The sequence below is a fragment of the Antechinus flavipes genome, chromosome 2 (genome assembly GCF_016432865.1).
Source record: "Antechinus flavipes isolate AdamAnt ecotype Samford, QLD, Australia chromosome 2, AdamAnt_v2, whole genome shotgun sequence".
NCBI lineage: Eukaryota > Metazoa > Chordata > Mammalia > Dasyuromorphia > Dasyuridae > Antechinus > Antechinus flavipes.
This window is the reverse complement of record NC_067399.1, coordinates 123,461,252-123,487,840: the sequence shown is the minus strand read 5'-3', so window position 1 is coordinate 123,487,840 and position 26,589 is coordinate 123,461,252. Positions and strand designations below refer to the sequence as shown.

General features: G+C 35.9%; 1 protein-coding gene across 2 annotated transcripts; it reads left to right on the top strand.

The window, feature by feature from the left end:
- On the top strand, window positions 1-26,289 carry FIGLA (folliculogenesis specific bHLH transcription factor). Of its 2 annotated transcripts, none has more exons than XM_051975489.1 (4): window positions 1-264; window positions 4,244-4,396; window positions 25,596-25,658; window positions 26,084-26,289. In XM_051975489.1, exons 1-3 carry the CDS (start codon window positions 52-54, stop codon window positions 25,614-25,616), a joined length of 387 nt encoding a protein of 128 aa, XP_051831449.1. In that variant the 5' UTR covers window positions 1-51; the 3' UTR covers window positions 25,617-25,658; window positions 26,084-26,289. The 2 variants fall into 2 exon arrangements, with proteins under 2 accessions (XP_051831449.1, XP_051831448.1); XM_051975488.1 differs by having other exon boundaries at window positions 4,244-4,402.
- Window positions 26,290-26,589: the final 300 nt, after the last annotated feature.

Sequence of the window (26,589 nt, the reverse complement as noted above, 5' to 3'; positions counted from 1 at the left end):
TGAGCTTGATGCCCGCAGGTCGGGGTCGGTGTCCGAAGTCTTTCTGGGGTCATGGACGGGCACCTGCATCTCTCCCCGCCTTTCCTGGCCACCCCTCGGGCAGAGATGCTGGAGGAGGTGCTGAGGGAGCAGTTTGGGACCCGGCCCCAATTAGCAGCCATCAGCCGGATGAAGAGGCAGCCGTCGGGCGCTTACACCTCCACGGAGGACCTGAAGGAGGTGCTGGAAAGGCGGCAGGTGGCCAACGCCAAGGAACGGGAGCGGGTGAGGGTCTCCCGCTGGGCGCCACGAGTCGCCTCCTTCTCAGCCCTTGCCTCCCCCCCAAAATCAAGCCCTCAGTTTCTCACTTCCTCTTCCTCTCCACCGCTCTGCCTTGGGATGTTGTAAAGTGATGAGTCAACGAGTGAAGGAAATAGAAAGAGGACTGGCTTCCCCTTGCCCCACCACCCCCTTTTCTACATTTATTTTAAGTGTTTTATTTTAAAAGATACAGAGCAGTCTAAAGCTAAACTCATTTCAGTGACCAAACCCAGAGCATGAATTTCAGAGACTCCCCGCTCCCCCCCAAAAACAAACCAGGCTTGGACTCTCTCCCACTTTGCCTCGGGAAGTCCTGATTTTGTTGGTGGCGCTCTCAGACGCGCACGCTTAGCCAGCTGTCTAGCCAGTCGGTGACAGCTCTCGTTCTGGGAACCTGAGAGGACTCAGAAATAGCCCCGAAAGACTGATATTTCTCAGAAGTGTGGACAGGGATATCCTGCTGATCTCTGCCCACCCGTTATCCCCAATTCTGAAGAGCCACTGTTGCCGTTGCCTGAGTATTTTGTTAGCTAGTTTAGGAAGAGTGGGAGGGAGACGGAGGTGGGTGTGCAAATGCTTCCCAGAATTTCCTTGGAAATAGTTTGCTGTGTGGGTTTTTTTTTTTTTTTTTTTTAAGTTTCTCAGCCCACACTTAATGCTTACTCTGATTGTGGAGCTGCTAGTGTTCTGGTAACCCGCTGGGTGTGCTTCTGCCATAGCTCCCCTTTCCTCTGTAATTCACCCCCACAGCAAACACTCAATGAAACTGAATAGAATAGAGTATTGCATTTCCTTTTAGGGAAATAAGTAATCCTATGGTATCAACATAGCAGCCTTCCAAATCTTATGGAGGCAAATGGACATCTTTCTAACGGGGTTGTTTCTTTAACTTGTCTGTGTACAAGAAAAGCTCCCAAAGTAAGTCTTGGCAATGGATTATAGGATTATCCCAAGGTACAAATCCTTGGAGAACTAGCTTGGTCTGATAGTCACGCTCAGTCACTTAGAAATTTTATTTCATACCCCAGGCCACATCATTTTCCTGTAGGTGTTTGAACAGTTTATCTGGAACTGGTCATAATAACTTTCAAACAGCACTTATAGATAAGTTATCTGGGTTAGGCATTAAAAGCTGTCAGCTTGGGTGGCCTCGGTTACAAATGGGCTTGACATTTAGATGCTTGCTCAATCTGCTTCCCCATTTTTTTTTTTTAATAATTATTTTCATGAATATCTAGAGAAGCTCGATCTCATCCCACTTAGGAAAGGAGAAAGAGGAAAAAGACTAAAAAGGGATTCCCTTATCTGGGGATAAGTCATTAAGGAGAGCATGATAATTACTGAATATCAATCAATAAACATTTAAGTGCCTCCTAAGGTCAGATATTGTGGCAAAAAAGTTCTTGCCCTCAAGGAGTTTACAATCATCTCTGAAGCTATCAGAGTGGGTAGAAACTTAGTGAAATAAAGTAGGCTTGTTTTTTTGGGACTGATGTGGTTTCTTCATTATGGTTAACTTCAAGTGTGATATTCCTTCTACCCAAAGCCTATGGGAAACTACTCTGTAACCTTGAGTTGCCCGGGATACTTAGAGGTCCAGTATCTTGCTTATGGTGAAAGAACCAGAGGAAGGACTTAAATTCAGATTTTCCTGATTCTAAGACTAGCCCCTTAAGATCCGTACCAAGCTGTTACTCTTAACTAGAATTTAATAGTTATAAATGTTTTTTTTTTTTTTGGGGGGGGAAGGAGAAGCTGAATGATCAGCTTAGAATATTGGAAAAGGTGAATTTTTAAAAGACTGATCTATGGATTTTCTAGTGTTGCAATCAGAAGATTGATTTCAGAATATGAGTGTTTTCTTTTGGACAGGAAGTTTCTCAAGGTCTGAAGTAGATGTTTTATCACACTTATTTAAGTCATAGTTTATTTAAGAAAACCTTAAAGATATCTTTTATCCTCTGACCTGGTGTTTACCAAACACACCTCTAGTCTATAATATCCTGAGTGATCCTATTGACCAAGAGAGTAGATATATTCTACCTTTCGACTTTTGGTTCCAATTCCTATGATTTCCCCCAACAGTATGTACTTTTTTTGAAGTCTTTATCTTTGGGTATCTAATCAGGATTAACTATTAAATGAGCTGCTAATATTTGCTTTAAATTTTTTATTTTGATCTATTTACTGTTCCAATGGGTTCTGAAATATTGAATTCAAATTCCAAGTGCGTTTTATTTTGTTTTTCCCCACAGACTTCACATAAGGCTTTATTTTGTTTCTCTCTGAAATATTCTAAAAGTAAGACCAAACTCAAATCTCAAAAGATTTTGCTGTCACATACATATAAAAGACAGATATGTGATTAGTCTATAAAGAAAGGGAATGACTTTGTAGCCCAACTCTCTATCCCCAATCCTGAATTTAGCTTTGTCTCGATGTTTACTTATGCACATGAGAGAGAGAGAATAGAAAGGATTTGGGAACTGAGAAAATTCAGGACCCTGAACCTTAGATCCTATGGCAGTTGTTAAACAAATAGTCCCTTTGTGCTTTATGATTTAATGTACTGTAGCCTTCAGAAAATAAAAATGAGGTATATAGAAGCTTCCTTAAGTGAGAATGGTGTATCCACTAGGAAATTCAATAAAATAAGAAACATGAAGCTGTGGACACTGGATATTTAACTAGAAATAGATCTACCATTTGTTATAAAGAGGTAAAAATCTCTTGCTAGAGATGAGAGGCTGTCTAGTCAAGACTATGAAAAATAAATAAGACTAGCCATTCCAGGAAGGAAAAAGTCAAAAAGTTGCCCCACTCCACCCACTAAAAATTGACTTTTGCTTAATCATGGTTGAATGAAGGACTACTGATTTTCTTTTTCTTTTTTTTAAAATAATAACTTTTTATTGACAGAACCCATGCCAGGGTAATTTTTTACAACATTATCCCTTGCACTCACTTCTGTTCTGATTTTTCCTCTCCCTCCCTCCCCCCTCTCCCCCAGATGGTAGGCAGTCCTATACATGTTAAATATGTTACAGTATATCCTAGATACAATATATGTGTGCAGAACCGAACAGTTCTCTTGTTGCACAGGGAGAATTGGATTCTGAAGATATAAATAATCCGGGAAGAAAAACAAAAATGCAAGAAGTTTACATTCATTTCCCAGGGTTCTTTCTTTGGGTAGGACTACTGATTTTCCAAAATGTACATGTTTTTTAAGCCTTAGGTCTTTAACCTAAAGGAGCATAAGAGCTCCTTCTTTTCTTGAAGAAATAACTTATTAGCCAGACTTCAAACTGAACACAGAAACTCAGAGAAAAGAAACTCTATAGCCACATACCCATCGGGCCCGTGCCTTATAGTTTCCTGGTAGCCATGAAGTGACAAATGGAAATTTTATATCAAGATTGGTTCCTGCCAACATGGGCTATACTCTTGGTGGGAACAGGGTGATGATGTAGGAAACCATCAATGGCTTTGCTGCACAAAAGGTATGAGTCACCCTTCCATACATGTATTGGACACATTTTTTCATGAATGCCCATGAAACATGCGTTGCCTATGTGTGTCCATTTTCCCAGTAGTATATAGTTTGCAACTTCAGGTTTATGGGAGAGATGTGTTATTATGCTTTTATTTCTATAATAATTCCAATAAATGACATGCCAAAAGTTAATTGTGTGCCCTAGGTGATTCTTAAAAGTAACCGTATCAGTGAGGAGTACCTTGAACCATTAGTAATCTTGTCTGAGGGACTTGCTATTCAAGCTTAGGGGTATCACATATAATATTTTTAGGTGTTTGTGGTTTGCTCCATTTTAGTCTATAAGCTCCATGAGCTCATGAATCTTGTCTTATCTCAGCTTTGTGCTTCAGCCAGAATAAGGCTCTGTACATAGTAAATATTTAAATTCTGAATTTTGTTTCCTAGATAAAAAATCTAAATCGTGGATTTTCCAAGTTGAAGGCCATTGTGCCTCTCCTTCCCAAAGACAGGAAGCCCAACAAAGTTGATATTCTTAAAACAGCAACTGAATATATACGCCTTCTTCGTGAGATTTTAGAAGATACCAAAGACTTTGAGGTAAAGGTATGACACTCTCTAAATGACAAAAAATTCATTGTCATTTTTTCCCTCAATTAAATTCCATTTCCAAACTGTGTTTCTTTTAAAAAATTATTTGATATAATCTATTTGGGGATCACCTCCCTTCATCTCCTGCTTGCCTTCCTGTCATTCTCTCCATACAGGGTGATAATTGGGAGCAGGGGTTCATACCAGGATAAAAATAAGCACAATCTATAATGGGTAGAATTTTAGGGGAAGTAGGAAATCTTTTTATCCCTTATTTCTCCTTTAGAAAAATAGATGCAGAAACAGTGATTTTTGCCCATGGCTGTGGAGCTACTTAACGACAGAAATAGGAGTAGGAGGGAAGCTAGGTGGTACAGTGGAGTGCTGGACTTGGAATCAGGAAAACTCTTCTTCCACAAATGTGGCCTCAGACATTATCAGTTGTGTGATCCTGGGCAAGTCACTTAACCATTTGCCTCAGTTTTCTCATTTGTAGAATGAGATAAAATAGGAAATAGCAAACCACTCCAGTATCTCTGCCAAGAAAATCCCAAATAGACAAGGTTTGGGGTTTTTGTTTTTTTACATTTTTGGTACCTTTCATAAATAAAGTCAGATTTAAATAACCTGAAAATTTTTCTTTAAGCAAATGGTAAAATACACAATGTTTATGTTAAGGATTTTCTTCCCAAATTGACTATCAGGAATGAGTGACATCTCTAGTTCCTGGCCTAGCTCATTCATGGTTCAGACCAGGAAGGAATACCGATTTTGGAGTCAAAGTCTGAATTTTTTTTTGTAACTATTGCCCATTGTTCTGATTCTGCTTTATGGGCCCAGACAGAAAAGCTCTAAATCCCCTTCCATATAGCAGCCCTGTTATCAGGTCCCGCTCAAGTCTTCTCTCCTCTAGTCTTACCATTCCTTATGCACAGTGAACACAAGTCCCTCCATGGCGTGGTTCACCTGCTCTGAATGCTCTTTAGTTTATTATTGTGCTCCTTAAACTAGGCTGCCCAGAACTGAAAACAATAATCCAGATGTCTGAGTAGGGCAGAGCCTGGTGGGAATAATGCCAAAATACTCTAGGAAACTGATACCCTTAATGCAGTCCAAGACCATGATGGCTTTTACAGTTGCCATATCATTGCTGATTCATAATGAGGTTCCAGTCCACTAAAACATCGATTATTTTTTTCCCTAGGCAAACAGCAATTAATGAGGCCTTCGCTACCCTGTATTGCAAAGTTATATAAGGAGAAAACTTTGCATTTTATTCTAAATGATTTTCATTTGATCAGGTTCAGATTTAATTCTAACATGTCTAGATCTTTCTGGATCCTGTTATCTAATGAATTAGCTTTCCTGCCAGGCATTGACATTTAATTCTGAGAATAATATCTGTATCTTGATCATAGAGGCAGTTAGGTGGAGCAGAGGGTGGAATGTTGATTCTCAGAGATACTGAGTTCAGTTACCGGCTGTGTGACTGGGCAAGTCCCTTCTGCCTCAGTTTCCTCATCTGTAAAGTGGGGATAACAAATTGTAAGAATAAAATGAGATAATATTTGTAAAGTGTTTTGCAAACTTTAAGATACTATATAAATGCTAGCTATTGCTATTGTTATTTATCAGTCATTGATTTAAAATGAAATATGAGTTTGAGGAAGTATTGCTAACTCTCTTGAAATGGTGAAAATCCAGAATTAAGGAAAGTTCCATTAGTGCGATATAATTAATAATTTAGCAAGGCCTTTCTTAGCCTTATGTTACAGTCTAAAATAGTCTTTTTCCTAATCTTTAATTCACTAGAAAAGTCCAAGAATGCTAAGTAATTGGCTAGTCCTAGGAAGAGTTCTTTTGAACTCAAACTCAAATGATCTAAATCACATAGGAGATACTATAGTGTCCATTTTAGGGTAGGGAGGAGGGAGACTTTAAAAAAAAAAGTAATCTATTTGGTATATTTTTATTGCACTTTAGGTTCAAAGAGGAGAATGAATTTGGTTGTTTTTGTAGATATAAAGATGACCAAAAAGTAATGTATCAACTTTTGATTCCTTGGACAGTTTTTTTCTATGCAAACCTGATATTTCTTCTTATCTTGAACCATATTTGTTTCAGTGGATATTTATTGATGATTTACCTTAAATACTTTTGCAAGGTAATTGAAATTTGAAAATTAATATATCTGTTTATGTGTTGTATTGTCCCTTTTCCAACAATGGAATATTAATTTCTTGAGGGAAGGAACTGATTTTCATTGTCTATAATCCCAAAGTCTCGTTCCTAGTAGACATTTAGTAAGTTATTGGGTTGGTAGGGGTTATCCTTGCCCTAGGCACTTATAATCTAGCAGAAAATAGTGTAGAGAAGTAATAGATGATATAATTGGCTAACTTTAGTGGAACCACATTATGGATGACCTTGAATGCCAGCTGGAAGGGTTAGACCTTGATTGTGGAAGAAATAAGAAATACCGAAAGTTTCATAAGGACAGGGAACATTTCAATAAAGATAAGTTGTGTTGTGTTTTTTGAATTTGAACTGCACATTTTCATAGGGTTGGAATCAATTACCATATCTTATATAATTATAACTTTAAATAGTATGAATTCAGATAAATGAACATTTCAGAGGGTTCATTATTTGTACTAATTGGGACCCAACTGTATGGCAGGGAAGATGAGATAGATAGATATAAAAATAACTTTAATATAACATAAAAAGTAATTCCAATAAAATAAAATGTTATGGGAATTGAGCAGAAGAAGAAACTTTTTATGTCTGTCAGGGAAAGTTTTACAGAAGAGTTACCATATGAGTTAGGTCTTGAAGGCTATTGTTATTCATAAACTACATCTCTGATCATACATTCTTTCCTGAAAACAAAAAAACTTCCAGTTCTGCCTCATTACTCACAAAATAGTCCAAATCCCTTTGTACCCATTGCTTGCTTTTTGTTTATCCTATTATTTTTTGGGGACCAGATCCATAATTTCATCAGCATATGAAGCTTCTGATGAAAATTTTCCTGTACTAAACGAAATCAGCCAATAAACATTTACTGAGCACTTATTACATGGCAGGCACTGTCCTAATTGCTGAGGATACAAATATGGGGAAAAAAAGACATGCTTTGCTCTCAAAGAGCTAATTATCTAATGGGGGAAGACAACAAATAAAAGAAAGATGAAAAATGGAGTGGGATGGTGGTGAACTTGGAAGCATGATTGAAAAAGCCAGAAGTCCCAAAGCAGATTAATATAGCCTATACTCTGTTTGAGGCCCTTTTCTTTTTTCATTCTGTATTATCTTTCTTAGTGATATTATCAGCTTCTGTGAAGCTCTTTGAAGATGATTCCCCAATTTTTATATCCAGCTCTGGTCTCTCTCCTGAGCTCTAGTCCTATAATCACCTAACTGCCTTTTGGCCATTTCAAACCAAATTTTCCAAAAACATCTTTGAACTCAACATGTCCAAAATAATTCATTGTATTTGCTTCCTGGAAGCTGATTGGTTCATCTGCCTCAACCATTCAGCTGGATTTCCCCTTTACCCCCAGTGAGTTCACTATCTCCTTATTACTCTAGGATCAAATAAAAACTCTTCTTTGGAACATTTATGATACTTCACAGTCTGGTTCTTTTACGTTTTCTTACCATTATTCTCCATATTTTCTATGATGTATTCTCTACTGGACTCTTTATTTCTCAAACATGACACATTGATTGTTCTCCAAACCTGGAATGCTCTGTCCCCTTAAATTCAATTCTAGCCTCCTTCAAGATGGGAGACCTTTCCTGCACCTCACCTCTATCCCTTCAATTCCTAGCTGCCAGTGGTCTTCCCTTTGGGATACCTTTTTATTTACTCTGATTATCTCTCATACGTATTTGGTTATTATATGTCATCTCCCCCATTAGATTGTGAACTTCTCGAGTGCAGGGACTAGTCGCATCTAGGTCTATTTTTAGAAAACACTGTTCTCTATAGTTTACTGTTATTTCTGAAGTATTCATGCCTTGGCTTTTTCCTTTCTCTAGAAATTCTTATTCTTCTCCACCTGTCTAAACCCCAGACATCTTTTATAAACCAGGAGCCTGTAATGAAGTTTTTCCTTAGCTAAATAAAGCCTCTGAAGCTTCCTAGGAAGGAATAGTCCATAATGCCTTATGATGGTTTGCATTTTATTTTACTTAGTTTTTCTATCTAGACAAACATTTATCAATATATTTTGTCCAAGGGCAATCAGGTGGATACAGTAGATAGTGGGAAGTTTGACCTCAGACACTTACTAGTTGTGTGATTCTAGTCAAATCCTTAACCTTATTTGACTTCATTTTCTAATCTGTAAAATCAGGTGAAGAAGGAAAGGGCAAAACATTCTTGTCTCTTTGCCAAGAAAACCCTAAATGGGTCCCAAAGAGTCCGATGGGAACAACAAAAATTGCATTCAAGACATTGTGCTAATAAAAGAAACCCCAAAACAATCCCTGATCTCAAGGAACATCATCTGAGGGGGGAATATTATACACACAGAAAAGTATATTACAAAGAATACTAGCAACTGGCAAGACTGGGGAAGGTTTCATGGGGGACAATCTGAGTGAGGGTTTGGAGAGAGGAGATGGAATGATCAATTTAAGGAATAGCTTGAGGTCTATTTTAACTGGAATGCGGAATAGGCAGGAAAAGCAGGCTGTATCTAGATTGTCAAAGTCTTACCAGTCTAAGGCATTTGTAATCTGTCCAGTTTAATGCCAGGTTTTGAGTGAGTAAGTTTGTTTCTTAAGGAAATCAGCTTTCATAGAACTTCCAAAAGTTCGAGAGGGAAGATCGCAGTTGAAGAGGTAGACTGATTAGGATGCAATTATATAGGTCTTTCTGAGAGAAGATGATGGTCTGAACTAAGATGATGGCTGTGTGAATTAAAAAGATTAATAAGAGTTTACTACTGATTTGATACAAGGGTTTGGTAGAGAGGAGGGGTCAGCATGATACTAGGATATGAGAAGATGATGGGACTCTATGAGAGCATGGATAGTTTTTGTTTAAAAAAAAAAGCTCTTGTATAATGGTGATTTTTGTATCTATCTTCTCCCTTAGCACATTGTATGTTAGTCTAGCAGAGGTATGTAGAATGAATTGGAGAGGGAGGAGATTGAAATCCCTTGGAGGTTAATGTGGTGAGTAATATAGGCAGGAGGTAATGAGGAACTGAGCTAGGATTTTTGCAATGGGGTAGAAAGGAAGGACAAATGGGGGAAAGGTTACAAAGGTAGACTTGATGGAACATGCAAATACATGTGGGAAAAAAAAGGAAGAATAAAAAGACAACTGGCAGGTTGGTACCTTAAAGAAGGAGAGAGATGGTTCTGGACATGTTAAACTTGAGATGGCACTTGAATGTTCTTTTGGAATTGACAGGTAGGCAGTGTGTCTGGAGTTTAAGAGAAAAGGTAGAATGAAATTTTTTTTATATTATTGTAGTCATTTTTTTTGGTGAGGTGGCAAATGCCTAAACAAGGGATATATATGAAAATGCACTCAACAGGAGAAATTGAAGAGAGATTTCAAAGAAAATTATTTGATAATTGCTTGGATAGGGAGAGGAGGAGGGAGAGGTACATGGAGAAGGACAAATAAAGAATAGCAACTTTTTCAGAGTAGAAAAATGACATCACAATTGACGATTTTGAGAGTTGGTAGTAGGTGAAGGTTTCAATCTCAAACATGTTTAGTTTGTAGATATAGAAAATTATTCTAGAGGATACTTAGAAATTTGGGGATTATAGAGATGATTTCTGATGGCATAAGAATGTATCACCTTTCTGAAGGAAAGGGTTCAAGGATCCAGCTTTCTATCAAGAGGAAAACTTCATGGGTTAATTGCCTTTTGCTGAGCAAAAAGTGTGGATATAGTTAGGACTCCCAGACTAAGAGCAGAAGATTTTTTGCTCTTCTGTTATAGGTAATTGCTTGGACAGTGCATCTAATGGGAAGTGGGGCTGTCTGTCTAGCAACCCCAAGTGTGTGATCCTTTCAGGCTGAGAATCCCTCAGGCTCTGGCTGAAAGCAGAGCACATCGAAATGTCACCATATTGGCTTTCAGCTACCCCAAGTTGGCTTTACTTCTGAGAGGAGTCTAAAACATGGTGAAATGATATGAGTTTGGAGGATTTTACAACTTAGTTGAAAATAGAATTATCTGAGGAAGATTGTATGGATTTTTTAATATGAATTATTGTGAATCCTTTTATATTCTTTGCATTTTCTGTGGAATATGGAATAAAGGTTGTGCTAACCCTAATGTGTGCATTGTTAGGCCATGTGTTTATATAAAATCTGAATGATCCTTTTATACACATTTGCAAATACTTAGGTATTTCCCAGATTATCTCCGAGTGCAAGTATAATAAGCCACAAAGTGTACATGAGACTGAATCTAGTCAATATAAATTCAGAATTTCATGCATGGACTACACAAAGAAGGGATACAGAGTTCAAAAAGGTAGAAGAGATCACTTTTGGCTTAAGAAACTTTTGTGAAAGAGATGGCATTAAAGGATTAATAGGATTTGGTCAAGCGAAGATAGAAACAAAAGCACTCAAGACAATGGAGAAATTATTTTAATAAAGAGGATGATGTGAGGAAAGACATTAAAAAAAAACTAAGTTGAGGAAATTCTGAGTAATCCATTTGGCTAGAATATGGAGTATTTAAGAGAAGAGGGGTATAAAATGTAAGGCTGGGAAGATAGCTTGTCTCCAAATTATGAAAGGTCTTTAATGCCAATTTAAAGAGTTGCATTTTTTTTGTCAGGTATTAGAAAGTTAATGGAAAGATTTTAATCAGCAAAAGTGATCAAATGGTCAGAATTTTATGTGCATCAGGAAGATTAAACTGGTATTAGAGAAGAAGATAGATTAGTAGGGCAGAAAAGACTGGAGAAAGGGAGATGGGCTGATGCTGCAATAGTGTGGATTAGAGGTAATGAGAAATTGAATTAGCAGGGTGGCAGCCAGACTGGAAAAGACATGAATTAGAAAATTGAGGAGTCAGTGGACTTGATGCATTCCTATTTTCAAAAATTAATCAATTGGAAATGATCATGGTATTAAAAATATGGACAATCTCTTGGGTTTAACTTTAGAGTTTTGAGTGAATGCAAGGGCCAACCATACTATTCAGAATTGGTTGGGGAGACAAGTGAAATCAGAATAGGTTAATAAATTGGGGAAACAAGATGAGGATTGATGAGCCATAATGTTCATAATAAAGATAAAAAATAAGATTGATAGGATCATGAGATTTAGAAGTTAGAAGGGACCTCTGATATCTTTGGTCTCGGAAGTCAATTTTCTTTTTGTCTTCTTTCTGCTTCATTCCTGCATCCAATTAGTTGCTAAGATGTGTAAGCATTTCTTCTGTTTTCCATTCATGTAACTACCACCCTGATTGATACCTTTATTATATTTACTTGGGCTATTAAAATGGCCTCTTAAGTGCTCTTCTTGCCTCCAATTTCTCCCCCTCTAAATCATTTCCTTTAAGGGCCAAAGTGATATTTTCAACATACAGAATTGACTGTCATTTCCCTGCTCAGTCCCCTGTTCTTACTTCTCAGATTAAATAATTCTTGAGTTTGTCGTTTAACAACTACTATAATCTAGCTCCAATTTACCTTTTATAGCTTTGTTTCACTTAATCACTTTGCTTGCTAAGTTGCATCCAAATGAACAACTTAATTCCTTACTCACAATATTCAATCTCTTGCCTTGGACATCATCTTCCCCCCTGCCTAAAATAAACTCCTTCCTCATCTCTCCTTTAAATCCTTCTCTTCCTTCAAAGATTATCTTTTACCATCTCTTCCATGAAGTCTTCCTTTACCCTTATAATTATTAGCTCCCTCTCTCCCCATCGCCTTCTATGTATTTAAGCTTTGATTTCTTTTTACTTATCTGGGTACATATGTTATTCTCCTAATAGAATATAAGTTCTTTAAAGGCAGGGACTATTTTTCTTTGCATCCTTGGTGTCTTGTACATAGTAGGTCTTAAATGAAACTTAACCATAACCTGACTAACCCTAAATCTCTGAGATCCTTTTGAGAATATGAAACTTCAAGATAGTATGTCTTTCTGCTTCCAGATTTCAAGAAAGAGAGCAATAGTATGTTAGCATCAAGTATAATTAATTAAAAATTTTTTAAAGGATGCCAGATTGGAGAATATTTGAAAGCAAAAAGGAAGAGCCAGGAAAGAAGGAGAATTTGAGGATACTAGAAAAGTAGAAAAGTCAAGTTTGAACTTAATATTTAGAAACTTTATGATTAAAAATATTCAGGCTATATCACATCAGAACCCTCAAATTTAGCTTTCTTTTACTTATCTGCTCTAATCAGAATCATAGTAACACTCATTCGAGAGTGAAGTCAGATGGATAGTTATGCTGGCTAAATTTGACTCTGATATGATATAACTAGCTGCATGTGGGTAGGCATCTATATTCTAATTTTCTTTGATTCATGCTAAATTTTAAGTGGAAGGGCTCTCATGATCTGTGGCAAATCTTTAAAAATAATGTTATCTATCCCACACAGCGTTGCACTTAATGCAGTAGTATAAGTCTAGAAAAAAATGTTACTAGTTTGCAGAAAAGTCAGTGTAAATGCTCTTATGTTTGCTTCTTTCCCTTGCATCACCAAGCCTTCAAATATTCTCCTTAAAATCTTTAATCTAAAGGTAATATATTGATATCTCTCAGTTAAAACTCAAAAGTATTAAGTGCTTATTATGTTTGACACTGTATTAAATTCTATAGAGACAAAGAAAAAAATATGAAGTCTTTGCCTTTGAGGAATTTACACTTTAATGGAGAAACAACATAAATAGATATATGTTTAAAAAAATAAAAATAGATAAAAATATGTAAAAATATATATATGTAAAAAAATCTGAGAAAATGGAAGATAAATATGTGTGTATGTATATACTATATTAAAAAATGGATGTGAATCCGAATAATTTATATGTTGTATTTTTGTGTGTATATATGCATATTTGTATACATATGTGTATATATTATACACACATACACACACTCATATATATATATATATATATATATGTATGTATGTATGTATGTTAATAATGCTGCCCCTATCAAATGAAAACAATTTGCTGAATAATGATCTCCTTGTGGAATAAAATCTCTCAAAATGTTAGGAGAAAAATAGATTGTTTAAGGGTTTGTGAGAGAACTGTCCCTTCAGGTGAATGTACTGAAAGGCTTTATTTGAAGGTAGAGCAATGAGTGAGATAATGATAACTTCAGCATGTTGCCCACTAATTCATTTGCATGTGACCATTTTAAGATTTTTAAATGTCATAACTGACAACATTATAGCTCAAATCACTATTTGGGGTCTTGGGGTTTGCTTGAATTCATACTTGACAGATTTTTTTCCCTAAATTTTACCTCATATAATACAAATGAGTCACTGTCTAAAAGGAGTAGCTAATTTTGAGAACAGGAAGCTCTAAGAGCCATAGGAGGAGCTTTAAGAAGAGAGAGGTAGTAAGAGCATAAGCCGAGCCCTGGAGGAGTCACAAGAAGGCAAGGACAGAAGACAGATGGTTTTCAGCTGAGCTCTTTAATTCTTCAGTCGCTGTGCTGCAAACATGCTGATGGGAAATGTACTGCTTTGTTGACTGGCTAGAGAAAGGTTGTAGCAGCTGCCCAAAGCCAATAGGAATAGAATTGAATCCTGCTGATCTGTGAAAGTTTGTGCCTTATTGCTCTCTAGTGTCATCCATAGAGACAGACAGACAGGGAGAAAGGGAAGGAGAGGAAGAAGGGAGAGAGGGAGAAAGGGAAAGGAAGGAGGGAAAAAGAAGGAGGGAAGGAAGAAGAGAGGGAAAAGGGAAGGAGGGAAGGAAGAAGAGAGGGAGAAGGGAATGAGGGAAGGAAAAAGAGAGGGAGAAGGGAAGGAGGGAAGGGAGAAGGGAAGGAGGGAAGGAAGAAGAGAGGGAGGAGGGAAGGAAGAAGAGAGGGAGAAGGGAAGGAGGGAAAGAAGAAGAGAGGGAAAAGGGAAGGAGGGAGGGAGAGAGAAAAAGAGGGGACAGGGTGAAGAGGGTGAGGAAGAGAAGGTGTGTGATCCTGGGCGATTTGATTTTGAGAGAGAGGAAAATAATAGATTTAGTGTCTCTTTTGCTCAGCTTGGAGTTGGTGGACAAATACATGTTGACATTTGCAAATCTGAAGAATGTGGCTGTTCTTTGACTCATGGTTCTCTGGTAATTGAAAGAGCAGAACACTTTTTCTCTGTGTCCTATTAAGGGGGTCTAAGGATGAAAAGAGCTCGTCACTGCTTCATTTACTCAAAAGATGGAGAGTAATGGCTTTGCTCAGCAGTAGAGTGTCAAGGAACTGAAGAGTATTGTATTAACTAGCAGAGAAATCGCTTCATGTGGATATAGATTATTCCTAGGGTAACAAGGGTATAAGACCTATCACCTAACATGAGTTGCTTTAGGCTGATGGGTTCCCTTATTTTTTGTGACTTCTTGCTACGCTTTTCTATGTGTATGTTCATTCTTTCATGAACTCTGGGTATTGATGGGACAATATGAGCCAGGTTTATAAAAAGAAATATTTTTATCTTGTTTTTGTCTTTTTTTGAATAAATATAATTATTATTTTATTTTTTACTTTAAAAAATAGCTATTTTATTTAAAAAAATATATGCAAAGATAGTTTTCAACATTCACCCTTGCAAAACCTTGTGTTCCAAATTTTTCTCCTTCCCTTCCTACCTTTCCCTTTCCCTATGCAAGTAATCCAAATATAATTAAACATGTATAATTTTTCAAAACATATTTCCACAATATCATGCTGCACAAAAAAAAAATCAGATCAAAAGAAAAAATGAGAAAGGAAAAACCAAGAAACAATAAGAACAACAAAGGTGAAAATACTATCTTGTGATCCACATTCAGACCCCGTAATCCTCTCTGGATGCAGATGGATTGCTCCATCATAAGTCTATTGGAATTAGCCTGAATCACCTCTCTGATTATTATTTTCTCTTGTCGTTTAGCATATAAATGTTTTCTGTTTGTTAAAGGTCTCATGGTGACTGATTTAATATAAATAGGAAATACACTCAAGAGCTAAGATGAAAACTAGTAGGAGAATATTCTCTACTCTTTCATACACACACACACACACACACACACATACACACACACACACACACACACACACACACACACACACACACACACACTTCAGGGTTATGCCTTAAGATCTTGAGAGATAGTTGTAAGTTGTAGCAGTATCGTATACCTCTTTCTCATTTTCTCCTGTCCCAGAATTCCAGACCTATCAGCATAAGTATAGACTGAACAAGCCAGCTTACAGAATAAGAAAGGAGGGGTCTATTCTATGTGTACACAAATATACATGCACATGTGTATATATGTACATAAGTATATAATTTTTTATATGTATAAATATATGAAAACATTAGTATATATGTATTTTGTATATTTGTATATGTGTTTCTTCAAGTAGATTTTATATTTCTTGAGAGATTATTTCTTTTTTTTCTTTTTTTTATTAAAGCTTTTTATTTACAAAACATATGCACAGGTAATTTTTCAACACTGACCCTTGCAAAGCCTTCTGTTCCAAATTATCCCCTCCTTCCCCCCACTCCCTCCCCTAGATGACAGTCCGATACATGTTAAATGTGTTAAAATATGTTGACTCCAATATATGTACACATATTTATACAGTTATCTTGCTGCACAAGAAAAATCAAATCAATTAAAAAAAAACTGGGAAAGAAAACAAAATGCAAGTAAACACCAACAGAAAGCACGAAAACTCTATGTTGTGATCCAAATTCATTTCCCATATTTCTCTCTCTGGGTGTAGATGGCTCTCTTCATCACTGAACAATTGGAACTGGTCTGAGTCATCTCATTGTTGAAAAGAGCCATGCCCATCAGAATTGATTATTGTTCATTCTTCTTGTTGATGAGTATAATGATCTCCTGGTTCTCCTCACTTCACTTAACATCTCTCCAGGCCTCTCTGAAATCATCCTGTTGTTCATTTCTTACAGAACAAAAATATTCCATAACATTCCTATACCACAATTTATTCATTCTCCAACTGATGGGCATCCATACAGTTTCCAGTTTCTGGCCACTACAAAGAGGGCTGCCATAAACATTTTTACTCAAGTGAGTCCCTTTCCCTCCTTTAAGATCTCTTTGGGATATAAGCCCAGTAGAAACACTGCTGGGTCAACGGATATGCACAGTTTGATAACTTTTTGAGCATAGTTCCAAATTGCTCTCTAGAATGGTTGGATCTGTTCACAATTCCACCAACAATGTATCAGGATCCCAGTTTTCCCACATCCCCTCCAACATTCGTCATTATCTTTTTCTGTCATTTTAGCCAATCTGAGAGGTGTGCAGTGGTATCTCGGAGTTGTCTTAATTTGCATTTCTCTGATCATAGTGATTTGGAGCATCTTTTCATATGACTACAAATAGTTTCAATTTCTTCAGCTGGAAATTGTCTGTTCATGTCCTTTGAGCATTTATCAATTGGAGAATGCCTTGTATTATTATAAAATTTGAGTCAATTCTTTATATATTTTAGAAATGAGGCCTTTATCAGAACTTTTGAATGTAAAAATATTTTCTTAGTTTATTGCTTCCTTTCTAATCTTGTCTGTATTAGTTTTGTTTATATAAAAACTTTTTAACTTAATAATCAAAATTATCTATTTTGTGATCAATAATGATCTCTAGTTCTTCTTTGGTCACAAATTCTTTCTTCTTCCATAAATCTGAGAAGTAAACTATCCTATGTTCTTATAATTTGTTTATAATATCATTCTTTATGTCTAGATCATGAACTCATTTTGACCTTATCTTGGTATATGGTATTAGGCGTGGATCAAAGCCTAGTTTCTGCCATACTAGTTTCCAATTTTCCCAGTAGTTTTTGTCAAATAGTGTATTCTTATCCTCAAAGCTGGGGTCTTTGGGTTTAGCAAATGCTAGATTGCTATAGTTACTGATTATTTTGTCCTGTGAACTTAACCTATTCCACTGATCAACTAGTCTATTTCTTAGTCAATACCAAATGGTTTTGATGACCATTGCTTTATAATATAGTTTTAGATCTGGTACAGCTAGGCTACCTTCATTTGCTTTTTTTTTTTTTTTTTTTCATTAGTTCCCTTGAAATTCTTGACCTTTTGTTCTTCCAGATGAATTTTGTTGTTATTTTGTTCTAGGTCAGTAAAGTAGTTTCTTGGAGTTTCATTGGTATAGCACTAAATAAGTAGATTTGTTTAGGAAGTATTATTATCTTTAGTATATTCGCTTGACCTATCCACAAGCACTTGATATTTTTCCAATTGTTTAGATCTGATTTTATTTGTGTGGAAAGTATTTTGTAGTTTTGCTCATATAGTTTCTAACTTTCCCTTGGAAGATAGATTCCCAAATATTTTATAGTATCGACAGTTATTTTAAATGCAATTTCTCTTTGTATCTCTTGCTATTAGGTTTTGTTAGTGATGTATAAAAATGCTGATGATTTGTGTGGATTTATTTTGTATATTGAAACTATTTAGCAACTTGCTCAAGTTGTGGATTATTTCTAATAGCTTTTTAGTAGAATCTCTGGGGTTCTCTAAGTATACCATCATATCATCTGCCAAGAGTGATAGTTTGGTTTTCTCATTTCCTACTCTACTTCCTTTAATTTCTTTTTCTTCTCTTATTGCCAAAGCTAGCATTTCTAATACATTATTGAATAGCAATGGTGATAGTGGGCAACCCTGTTTCACTCCTGAAACTCCAACCCTTATTGGGAATGGTTCCAGTTTATCCCTGTGTGGGAGGGGTCAGATGTAAGACCTCTTTCCCAATCCATTTAACTAATCAGAGATATCATCAGGTACAAAGAGAAAGCATTTATTTAATCCCTGCAGGGAATAGCCTAGACACACATGGAAGCCATCCCAATTCCCACCATGTGCTCCTGAAACCTGACCTGCTTCCAGTTTGTCCAGGGTTTAAAAACAAAAAACTCAAGCCGTTTCATTGGATAGACTAGCAGGATGTAATCATCCTTGACCAATGATCACTAATGCTGGTTGCCTCACACGGGTCATGTCGCTTCCTGCAACTGCCTGCATCTCCAAGTTTAAAGTTCATTCCTCCAGAGAATAAATGATCTCTTAAGGTCCCAAAATTCTGCGAACAGGGATCATATGACAATACTGAGAAATATTTCATCCAATCAATCCCATTCATCCCTTTTACATATTGAATAGTAATGGTGATAGTGGGCAACCTTGGTTCGCCTCTGACCTTATTGGGAATGGTTCCAGTTTATGCCCATTACAAATGATGCTTGCTGATGGTTTTAAATAAATGCTACTGACTATTTTAAGGAAAAGTTCAATTAGGCATGGACCCACACTTAACACCATATACCAAGATAAGATCAAAATGGGTCTATGACCTAGGCATAAAGAACGAGACTATAAATAAATTAGAGGAACATAGAATAGTTTATCTCTCAGACTTGTGGAGGAGAAAGAAATTTGTGACCAAAGATGAACTAGAGACCATTACTGATCACAAAATAGAAAATTTTGATTACATCAAATTAAAAAGCCTTTGTACAAATAAAACTAATGCAAACAAGATTAGAAGGGAAGCAACAAACTGGGAAAACATTTTCACAGATAAAGGTTCTGATAAAGGCCTCATTTCCAAAATATATAGAGAACTGACTCAAATTTATAAGAAATCAAGCCATTCTCCAATTGATAAATGGTCAAAGGATATGAACAGACAATTTTCAGAGGATGAAATTGAAACTATTACCACTCATATGAAAGTGTTCCAAATCATTATTGATCAGAGAAATGCAAATTAAGACAACTCTGAGATACCACTACACACCTGTCAGATTGGCTAAGATGACAGGAAAAAATAATGATGAATGTTGGAGGGGATGCGGGAAAACTGGGACACTAATGCATTGTTGGTGGAGTTGTGAACGAATCCAACCATTCTGGAGAGCAATCTGGAATTATGCCCAAAAAATTATCAAATTGTGCATACCCTTTGATCCAGCAGTGTTTCTATTGGCTTATATCCCAAAGAAATACTAAAGAAGGGAAAGGGACCTGTATGTGCCAAAATGTTTGTAGCAGCCCTGTTTGTAGTGGCTAGAAACTGGAAAATGAATGGATGCCCATCAATTGGAGAATGGCTGGGTAAATTGTGGTATATGAATGTTATGGAATATTATTGCTCTGTAAGGAATGACCAGCAGGATGAATACAGAGAGGACTGGCGAGACTTACATGAACTGATGCTAAGTGAAATGAGCAGAACCAGGAGATCATTATACACTTCGACAACGATATTGTATGAGGACATATTTTGATGGAAGTGGATTTCTTTGACAAAGAGACCTGAGTTTCAATTGATAAATGACGGACAAAAGCAGCTACACCCAAAGAAAGAACACTGGGAAACGAATGTGAACTATCTGCATTTTTGTTTTTCTTCCCGGTTATTTATACCTTCTGAATCCAATTCTCCCTATGCAACAAGAGAACTGTTCACTTCTGCAAACATATATTATATCTAGGATATACTGCAACATATCCAACATATAAAGGACTGCTTGCCATCTAGGGGAGGGGGTGGAGGGAGGGAGGGAGGGAAAAAAAATCGGAACAGAAACGAGTGTCAATATAAAGTAATTATTAAATAAAAATTAAATTAAAAATTTAAAAAAAAACTGAAAAAAAAAAAAAGAATTTCAAAGTTGAGGGGAGGGCAAGGTTAGCCCTCCCTGCCCAAGGAAAGCATATTGTGCTATTGTGAGGTCCTATGATATATTCTTACTACTCTGATAGGAGAATCACTGGGTTGGAGCTCAGAGCATCATTGTAGCTAGAATTTTTTTTTCCCTGAGGCAATTGGGGTTAAGTGACTTGCTCAGGGTCACACAGCTGGGACGTGTTAAGTGTCTGAATTCAGATTTGAATTCAGGTCCCCCTGACTTCAGGGGTGGTGCTCTATCCACTGCATCACCTAACTGCACCTATAAGTAGAATTTTGACCATCAAATTGGATAATTCTGTTGCACATGCAGGTTTTTTTTCACTAATTTATGGGAGATATGTAGTTGGCGAGAACTCTGTAAAGCAGTATTTTACTTTACTGATTCCAACTTCCAATGGCTTTTTTCGTCAATAAACAACCAAAATGATGAAAAAAAAAAAAAAAGGAAAAGTTCATTTATTCCTATACTTTCTAGTGTTTTTAATAGGAATGGGTGTTGATTTTATCAAATGCTTTTTCTGTATCTCTTGAGATAATCATATGGTTTTTGTTAATTTGGTTATTAATATAGTCAGTTATGCTAATAGTTTTCCTAATATTGAACCAGTCCTGCATTCCTGGTATAAATCCTACTTGGTCGTGGTGTATTATCCTGGGGATGATTTTTTGTAATCTCTTTGCTAATATTTTATTTAAGATGTTTGCATCAAAATTCATTAGAGAGATTGATTTATAATTTTCTTTTTCATCTTACCTGGTTTAGGTATCAGTGCCATGTCTGTGTCATAAAAGAAATTAAGTGGAATCCTTCATTCCCTATTTTTTCCAAATAGTTTATATAGCATTGAAGTTAATTTTTCTTTAAATATTTGGTAGAATTCACATGTAAATTCATCAGGTCTTGGGAATTTTTTCTTAGGGAGTTGATTAGATTGTTCTATTTCTTTTTCTAAAATGGGACTACTTAAGTAATTTACTTCCCCTTCTGTGAATCTGGACAATCTATATTTTTGTGAGTATTCTTCCATTTCACTTAGGTTATCAAGTTTATTGGAATAAAATTGGGCAAAGTAACTCCTAATTATTACTCTAATTTCTTCTTACATTGGTGAAAAGTTCTCCCTTTTCATTTTTGAGAATAACAATTTGATTTTCCTCTTTCTTTTTTCTAATCAAATTAAAGGTTTATCAATTTTGTTGTTTTTTTCATAAAACCAACACTTAATTTTATTTATTAATTCAATATATATATTTTTTTACTTTCAATTTTATTAATCTCTCCTTTTATTTTTAGAATTTCAAGTTTGGGTTTTTTTTAATTTGTTCTTTTTTCTAGATTTTTAATTGCAAGCCCAATTCATTGATCTTTCCTTTCTCTATTTGATGCAAATAAGCATCTAGCGATATAAAATTTCCCCTTATTACAGCTTTGGTAGCATCCCACAAATTCTGGTATGTTGAGCCATTATTGTCATTCTCTTGGATGAAATTATTGATTGTGTCTATTATTTGCTGTTTCACCCATTCATTATTTAGGGTGAGATTATTTAGTTTCCTATTATTTTTTGGTCTATTTTCTCCTGGCCTTTTATTAAATGTAATTTTTATTTCATCGTGATCTGAAAAAAATACATTTACTATTTCTGTCTTTCTGCATTTGATTTTGAGGTCTTTATGTCCTAATATGTGGTCAATTTTTGTATAGGTTCCATGAATTGTCAAGAAGAAAGTGTACTCCTTTCTGTCTCCATTCAATTTTTTCCAAAGATCTATTATATTTAGCTTTTCTAGTATTCTATTTACCTCTTTAATTTCTTTCTTATTTATTTTGTGGTTTGATTTATCTAGTTCTGAGAGAACAAGCTTGAGATCTCTCATTATTATAGTTTTGTTGTCTATTTCTTCTTGCAGTTCTCTTAACTTCTCCTTTAGCAATTTACATACTGCACCACTTGGTACGTATATATTTACTATTGATATTGCTTCATTATCTATGATACCATTTAGCAAGATATAGTTTCCTCCCTTATCTCTTTTAATTAGATTAATTTCTGCTTTTGCTTGATCTGAGATCAGGATGGCTACCCCTGCATTTTTTTTTCCTTCACCTAAAATGTAATAGATTCTGCTTCAGCCTTTTACCTTTTACTCTGTATGTATTGCTCTGCTTTAAATGTGTTTAATCCAGTCTGCTATCCACTTATGGGAGAGTTCAACCCATTTATATTTACAGTTAAAATTCTACATTTCTAATTCTGTATTTCCTGCCCTCTTATTAACCCTAAATTATACTTTTCTCTTTCCTTTTCCCCTTTCCCTCCTCCTCAGTATTTTACTTATGAGCACTATTTGCCTCAAACAGTCTTCCCCCTTTAGAATCCCTGCCCCCTTTTATATCTTTCCTCTACTATTTCTGTTTTCCCTTCTATTTAGCCTAGTCTCTTTTCCCCTTTCCACTCCCACTTTTCTATAAGGTGAGAGAAGTTTCTCGGTGAAACCAAATATGTCTAATATTCTTTCCTTGAGCCAAATCAGATAAGAGTAAGATTCACACAATGTTCATCACTTCCTTTCTTTTCTCAATTATAATAGATTTTCTTTGCCTCCACTTTCCCCCTTTTTTCTGTTACAATCCCCTTTCTACCTCTAGTTTCTTTTTTATATTATAACAGTAAAACTAGATTATACATGCACTCTCTATTTATACCCATAACAGAAATACAGTTCTCAAGAATTCTTTTCTTTTTATGCTTCTCTTGAGTTCTATATTTGGAGGTCAAATTTTTTGTTAACCCTGGTCTTTTCATCAGAAGTAAATGGAATTCACCTGTTTCATTGAATGTCTATCTTCTTCTCTGAAAGAAAATGCTCAGTTTAGCAGAGTAATTTATTCTTGGCTGCATTCCAAGTTCCTTTGCCTTTTGGAATATCAGATTCCAGGCTCTTTGATGCTTCAAGGTGGAAGCTGATAGGTCCTTAGTAATCCTTATTGTGACTCCTTGGTATTTGAATTATTTCTTTCTGGCTGCTTGTAATATTTTTTCTTTGGTCTAATAGTTCTGAAATTTAGCCATGGTATTCCTTGGAGTATTAATTTTGGGGTCTCTTTCAGCAGGTGTTCAGTGAATTCTTTCAGTGGTTATTTTATTTTCTGACTCTATGACATCTGGGCTGTTCTCTTTGATGATTTCCTGAAAAATAGTGTCTAGGCTCTTTTTTCATCATGATTTTCAGGGAGTCCAATAATCCTTAGATTGTCTCTTCTAGATCTATTTTTCAGATTTGTTGTTGTCCCAATTAAGTATTTTACTTTTTTCTACTTTTTTTCATTTCTTTGGTTTTACTCAACTGATTCTTGTTGTCTTATTGAGTCATTCATTTCCATTTGTTCAGTTCTGAATTTTAGTGAATTATTTTCTTCATTTACTTTTTAAAATTTCTTTTTGTATTTGTCCAATTGAATTTTGAAATGAATTGTTTTGTTCTATGGAATTTTTTTCCATTTCACAAATTCTGTTTTTTAAGGAATTATTTTCTTTTTCTATTTCACAATTTCTCTTTTTCTGGGAGTTGTTTTCTTTTTCCATTTTATCAAATTTATCTTTTAATGAATTATATGTCTTTTCCAAACCCTCTTGCAAATTTTTCAATTCCTTTCCCCATTTTTCTTCTAGCTCTCTTTTAAGAGCCTTTTTAATTTCTTCTAGGAGAGCCTGATGTGATGGGGACCAGATTATATTACCTTTTGGGGTTTCATCTGGAGACAATCTGCTTTTAGTCTCGTAAGGGTTTAAAATCTGTTTTTCTCTTTCACCACAAAAACTGTCTGCAGTCATAGTTCTCTTTGGGTTTTTTTTGCTCATTTTTTAAAGTTGAGCTCTGCTTTTAGGATAAGAGGGAGATTGTCTAACTCTAAGTTTCTATGGCTGTGCTGGGTCAGTGCTGATTCATTCCCAGTGCTGGGTGAGTGTGCCCTAGTCCTGTGAGACTCTGGCCCTTCGGGGTTCATGCTTTATCTTTTGTGTTTATGTTGGCTGTCTTATAACTTCTCTGCTGATCTTCTGGCTTGTAGCCAGGGCAGAGTGGCCAACACTGCTGTAGATTCCTCCCCATAGATTCTCCCTGGTCCAGAGCTCCCACCACCTCGGTCTGCACTGCCTGCACTGGCATCTCTGATCCGCTTGTTTGTACTTGGCTACCTCCCTCCATATCTGATTGAAACAGCTCTTTTCTGGAGATCTTCGAAATTATCTTCTACTGGTAATTTGTTATACTCCCAGTATTCGTGGATTCTGCCAGTCCAGAACTAATTCAGAGGCTGGATTTTGTAATTAGTGTGAGGGTCGTGGAAGAAGATCCAGAAAGAAATGTGTGTCCTCTCCACCATCTTGGCTGCCCCTCCCCACAGAGGTTATTTCTTTTCTCACCTCCACCCCCAGAATCTTCACTCGATCCCCCCCCAAAAAAAAGCTCAGAATATATCCAGCTAAGAAAATAAATTGCTTAGCCATTCTGTTTAATTCTATGATGATCAGAATATAAATTAAGGAATAAAGGTTTTTTCCTAGATATTATTCCAGCCTATATCATTAGTGTCTTTTATCAAAAAAAGAAAATTGTGAAATCTCTCAAGGCCTCAGATTTCCCATCTTTAAAAAGAAAATGCTGGATATTCATACATCTATAGGATGATCCTTCAGGTGGTGATTTTTGTTTAAAACACATGTGCCCCACTCTCTTCCTCCATATTTTGGAGTTCTTGAAATATGGTACTGTGTAAGAAACAATCTTGAGTTTTTATGACTACTCCTGCAGATAGGCAGCATAAAGTGACAAAATAGCCAGTCTTTCTTTAAAAAGCAGACTTATCCTCTTGTTATCTGGAACAATTTCAGACAAATGGGACATTCTATTTTTCCAAATCCCCTGGAACAAGGTTAATTTTTATATACCTATACATCTTGTCCTAACCACAGCAATAACAAAGAATAATGGTTCTTTTGTTAATAGCTGTCTGACCTTGGATAGGTCACTTAACTGCTCTGGGTTTGCCTTCCTTTATCTAGAAATGATCTCTAAGGTACCATCTAGCTCTAACATTCTAAGGAAATCCATGGCATTAAATAATAATTAAAAGCCAAGTCTCTCCTGAATCTAAGTCTAGCACTTTCCCCTGTTACCACACACCCTAAAAGGAAAAAATAAGGAGCACCAAAGAGAAACTATCTCCTCCACAATTTTGCTGTTTTTTTCTCTTTCGAATTATACATTGTTCCCCAAATCTTTCTTTCCTAGGGCCTTCAGGCAAATTGCTAACTGTTGCTGTAGTCTAAAGACATCTTTATGAAGATTAAACAAGTGAGTGACCATTTAGCACTATAATATTTAGGTATGCAGCTGATTTCTAGGTAATCAACACTGTAGTTTCTAAATGGTAAATCTTATTCTCCTCTTTATCATTTTCAGCATCCACACTAACTTATGAGAAAGGAGAGTGTGGAATCAATGGTTTGGTCTTCATGAAACAATTTCAGTACTAATTGATTGATTTCACTATTTCCTTGTCCCACTATTGATTTTAGAATATATGCTGTGGACCTTATTCTCAAAATGGTGAAGTTGAAATAAATGAGCTTTCAGCTTCTGCTATGCTATTTTTAGTATAACTACTTTTGTTTCTAACATTTTGGTATCTTTAGTTGGGCACATTAGTGAGTAGTAGTGTGATACTGTTAACAAGCCTAGCCAAAACTTATTATTGATTTTCTCACTCTCTCTTTCAGACTGCTCAGAAATTGGATGTATACAGTACTATCTTCAGTTGAGAGATCAATAAACATCTTTTTGTTTATTTTGATACTCTGATGTATTGTTTCAGTGTTTTAGGTTGTAAAATATAACTCTTTGGCACTTTTCCAACTTCTGAGACTCTTGTCATTTATGAATTTCCATGAGTCTTGAATAAAGATCTATCCAAATATATAAAAAATTGTCATGTATTTAAAAAAAAAAACAAACATTGTAAGGCTACTACTGTAAAACTTGGGCTGCTTATCTGTTACCCTTATTCTTGCTATTCTCTGGTTATTTTCCTATCATGTCTTTTCATCTCCAATTGGGCTCTTGATTGGTGAGAATTAAATTTATTTTTCTATGGCTTCATACACCACCCCTGCAATATCCCAATCAAAAATAGCTCTCCCTGGCTATGACTATTATCTTTCCCCATTAAACTGTTAACTGAACAGTGGAAGAAATTTTACAAATCTTTGCATTTTTATCTACCTTG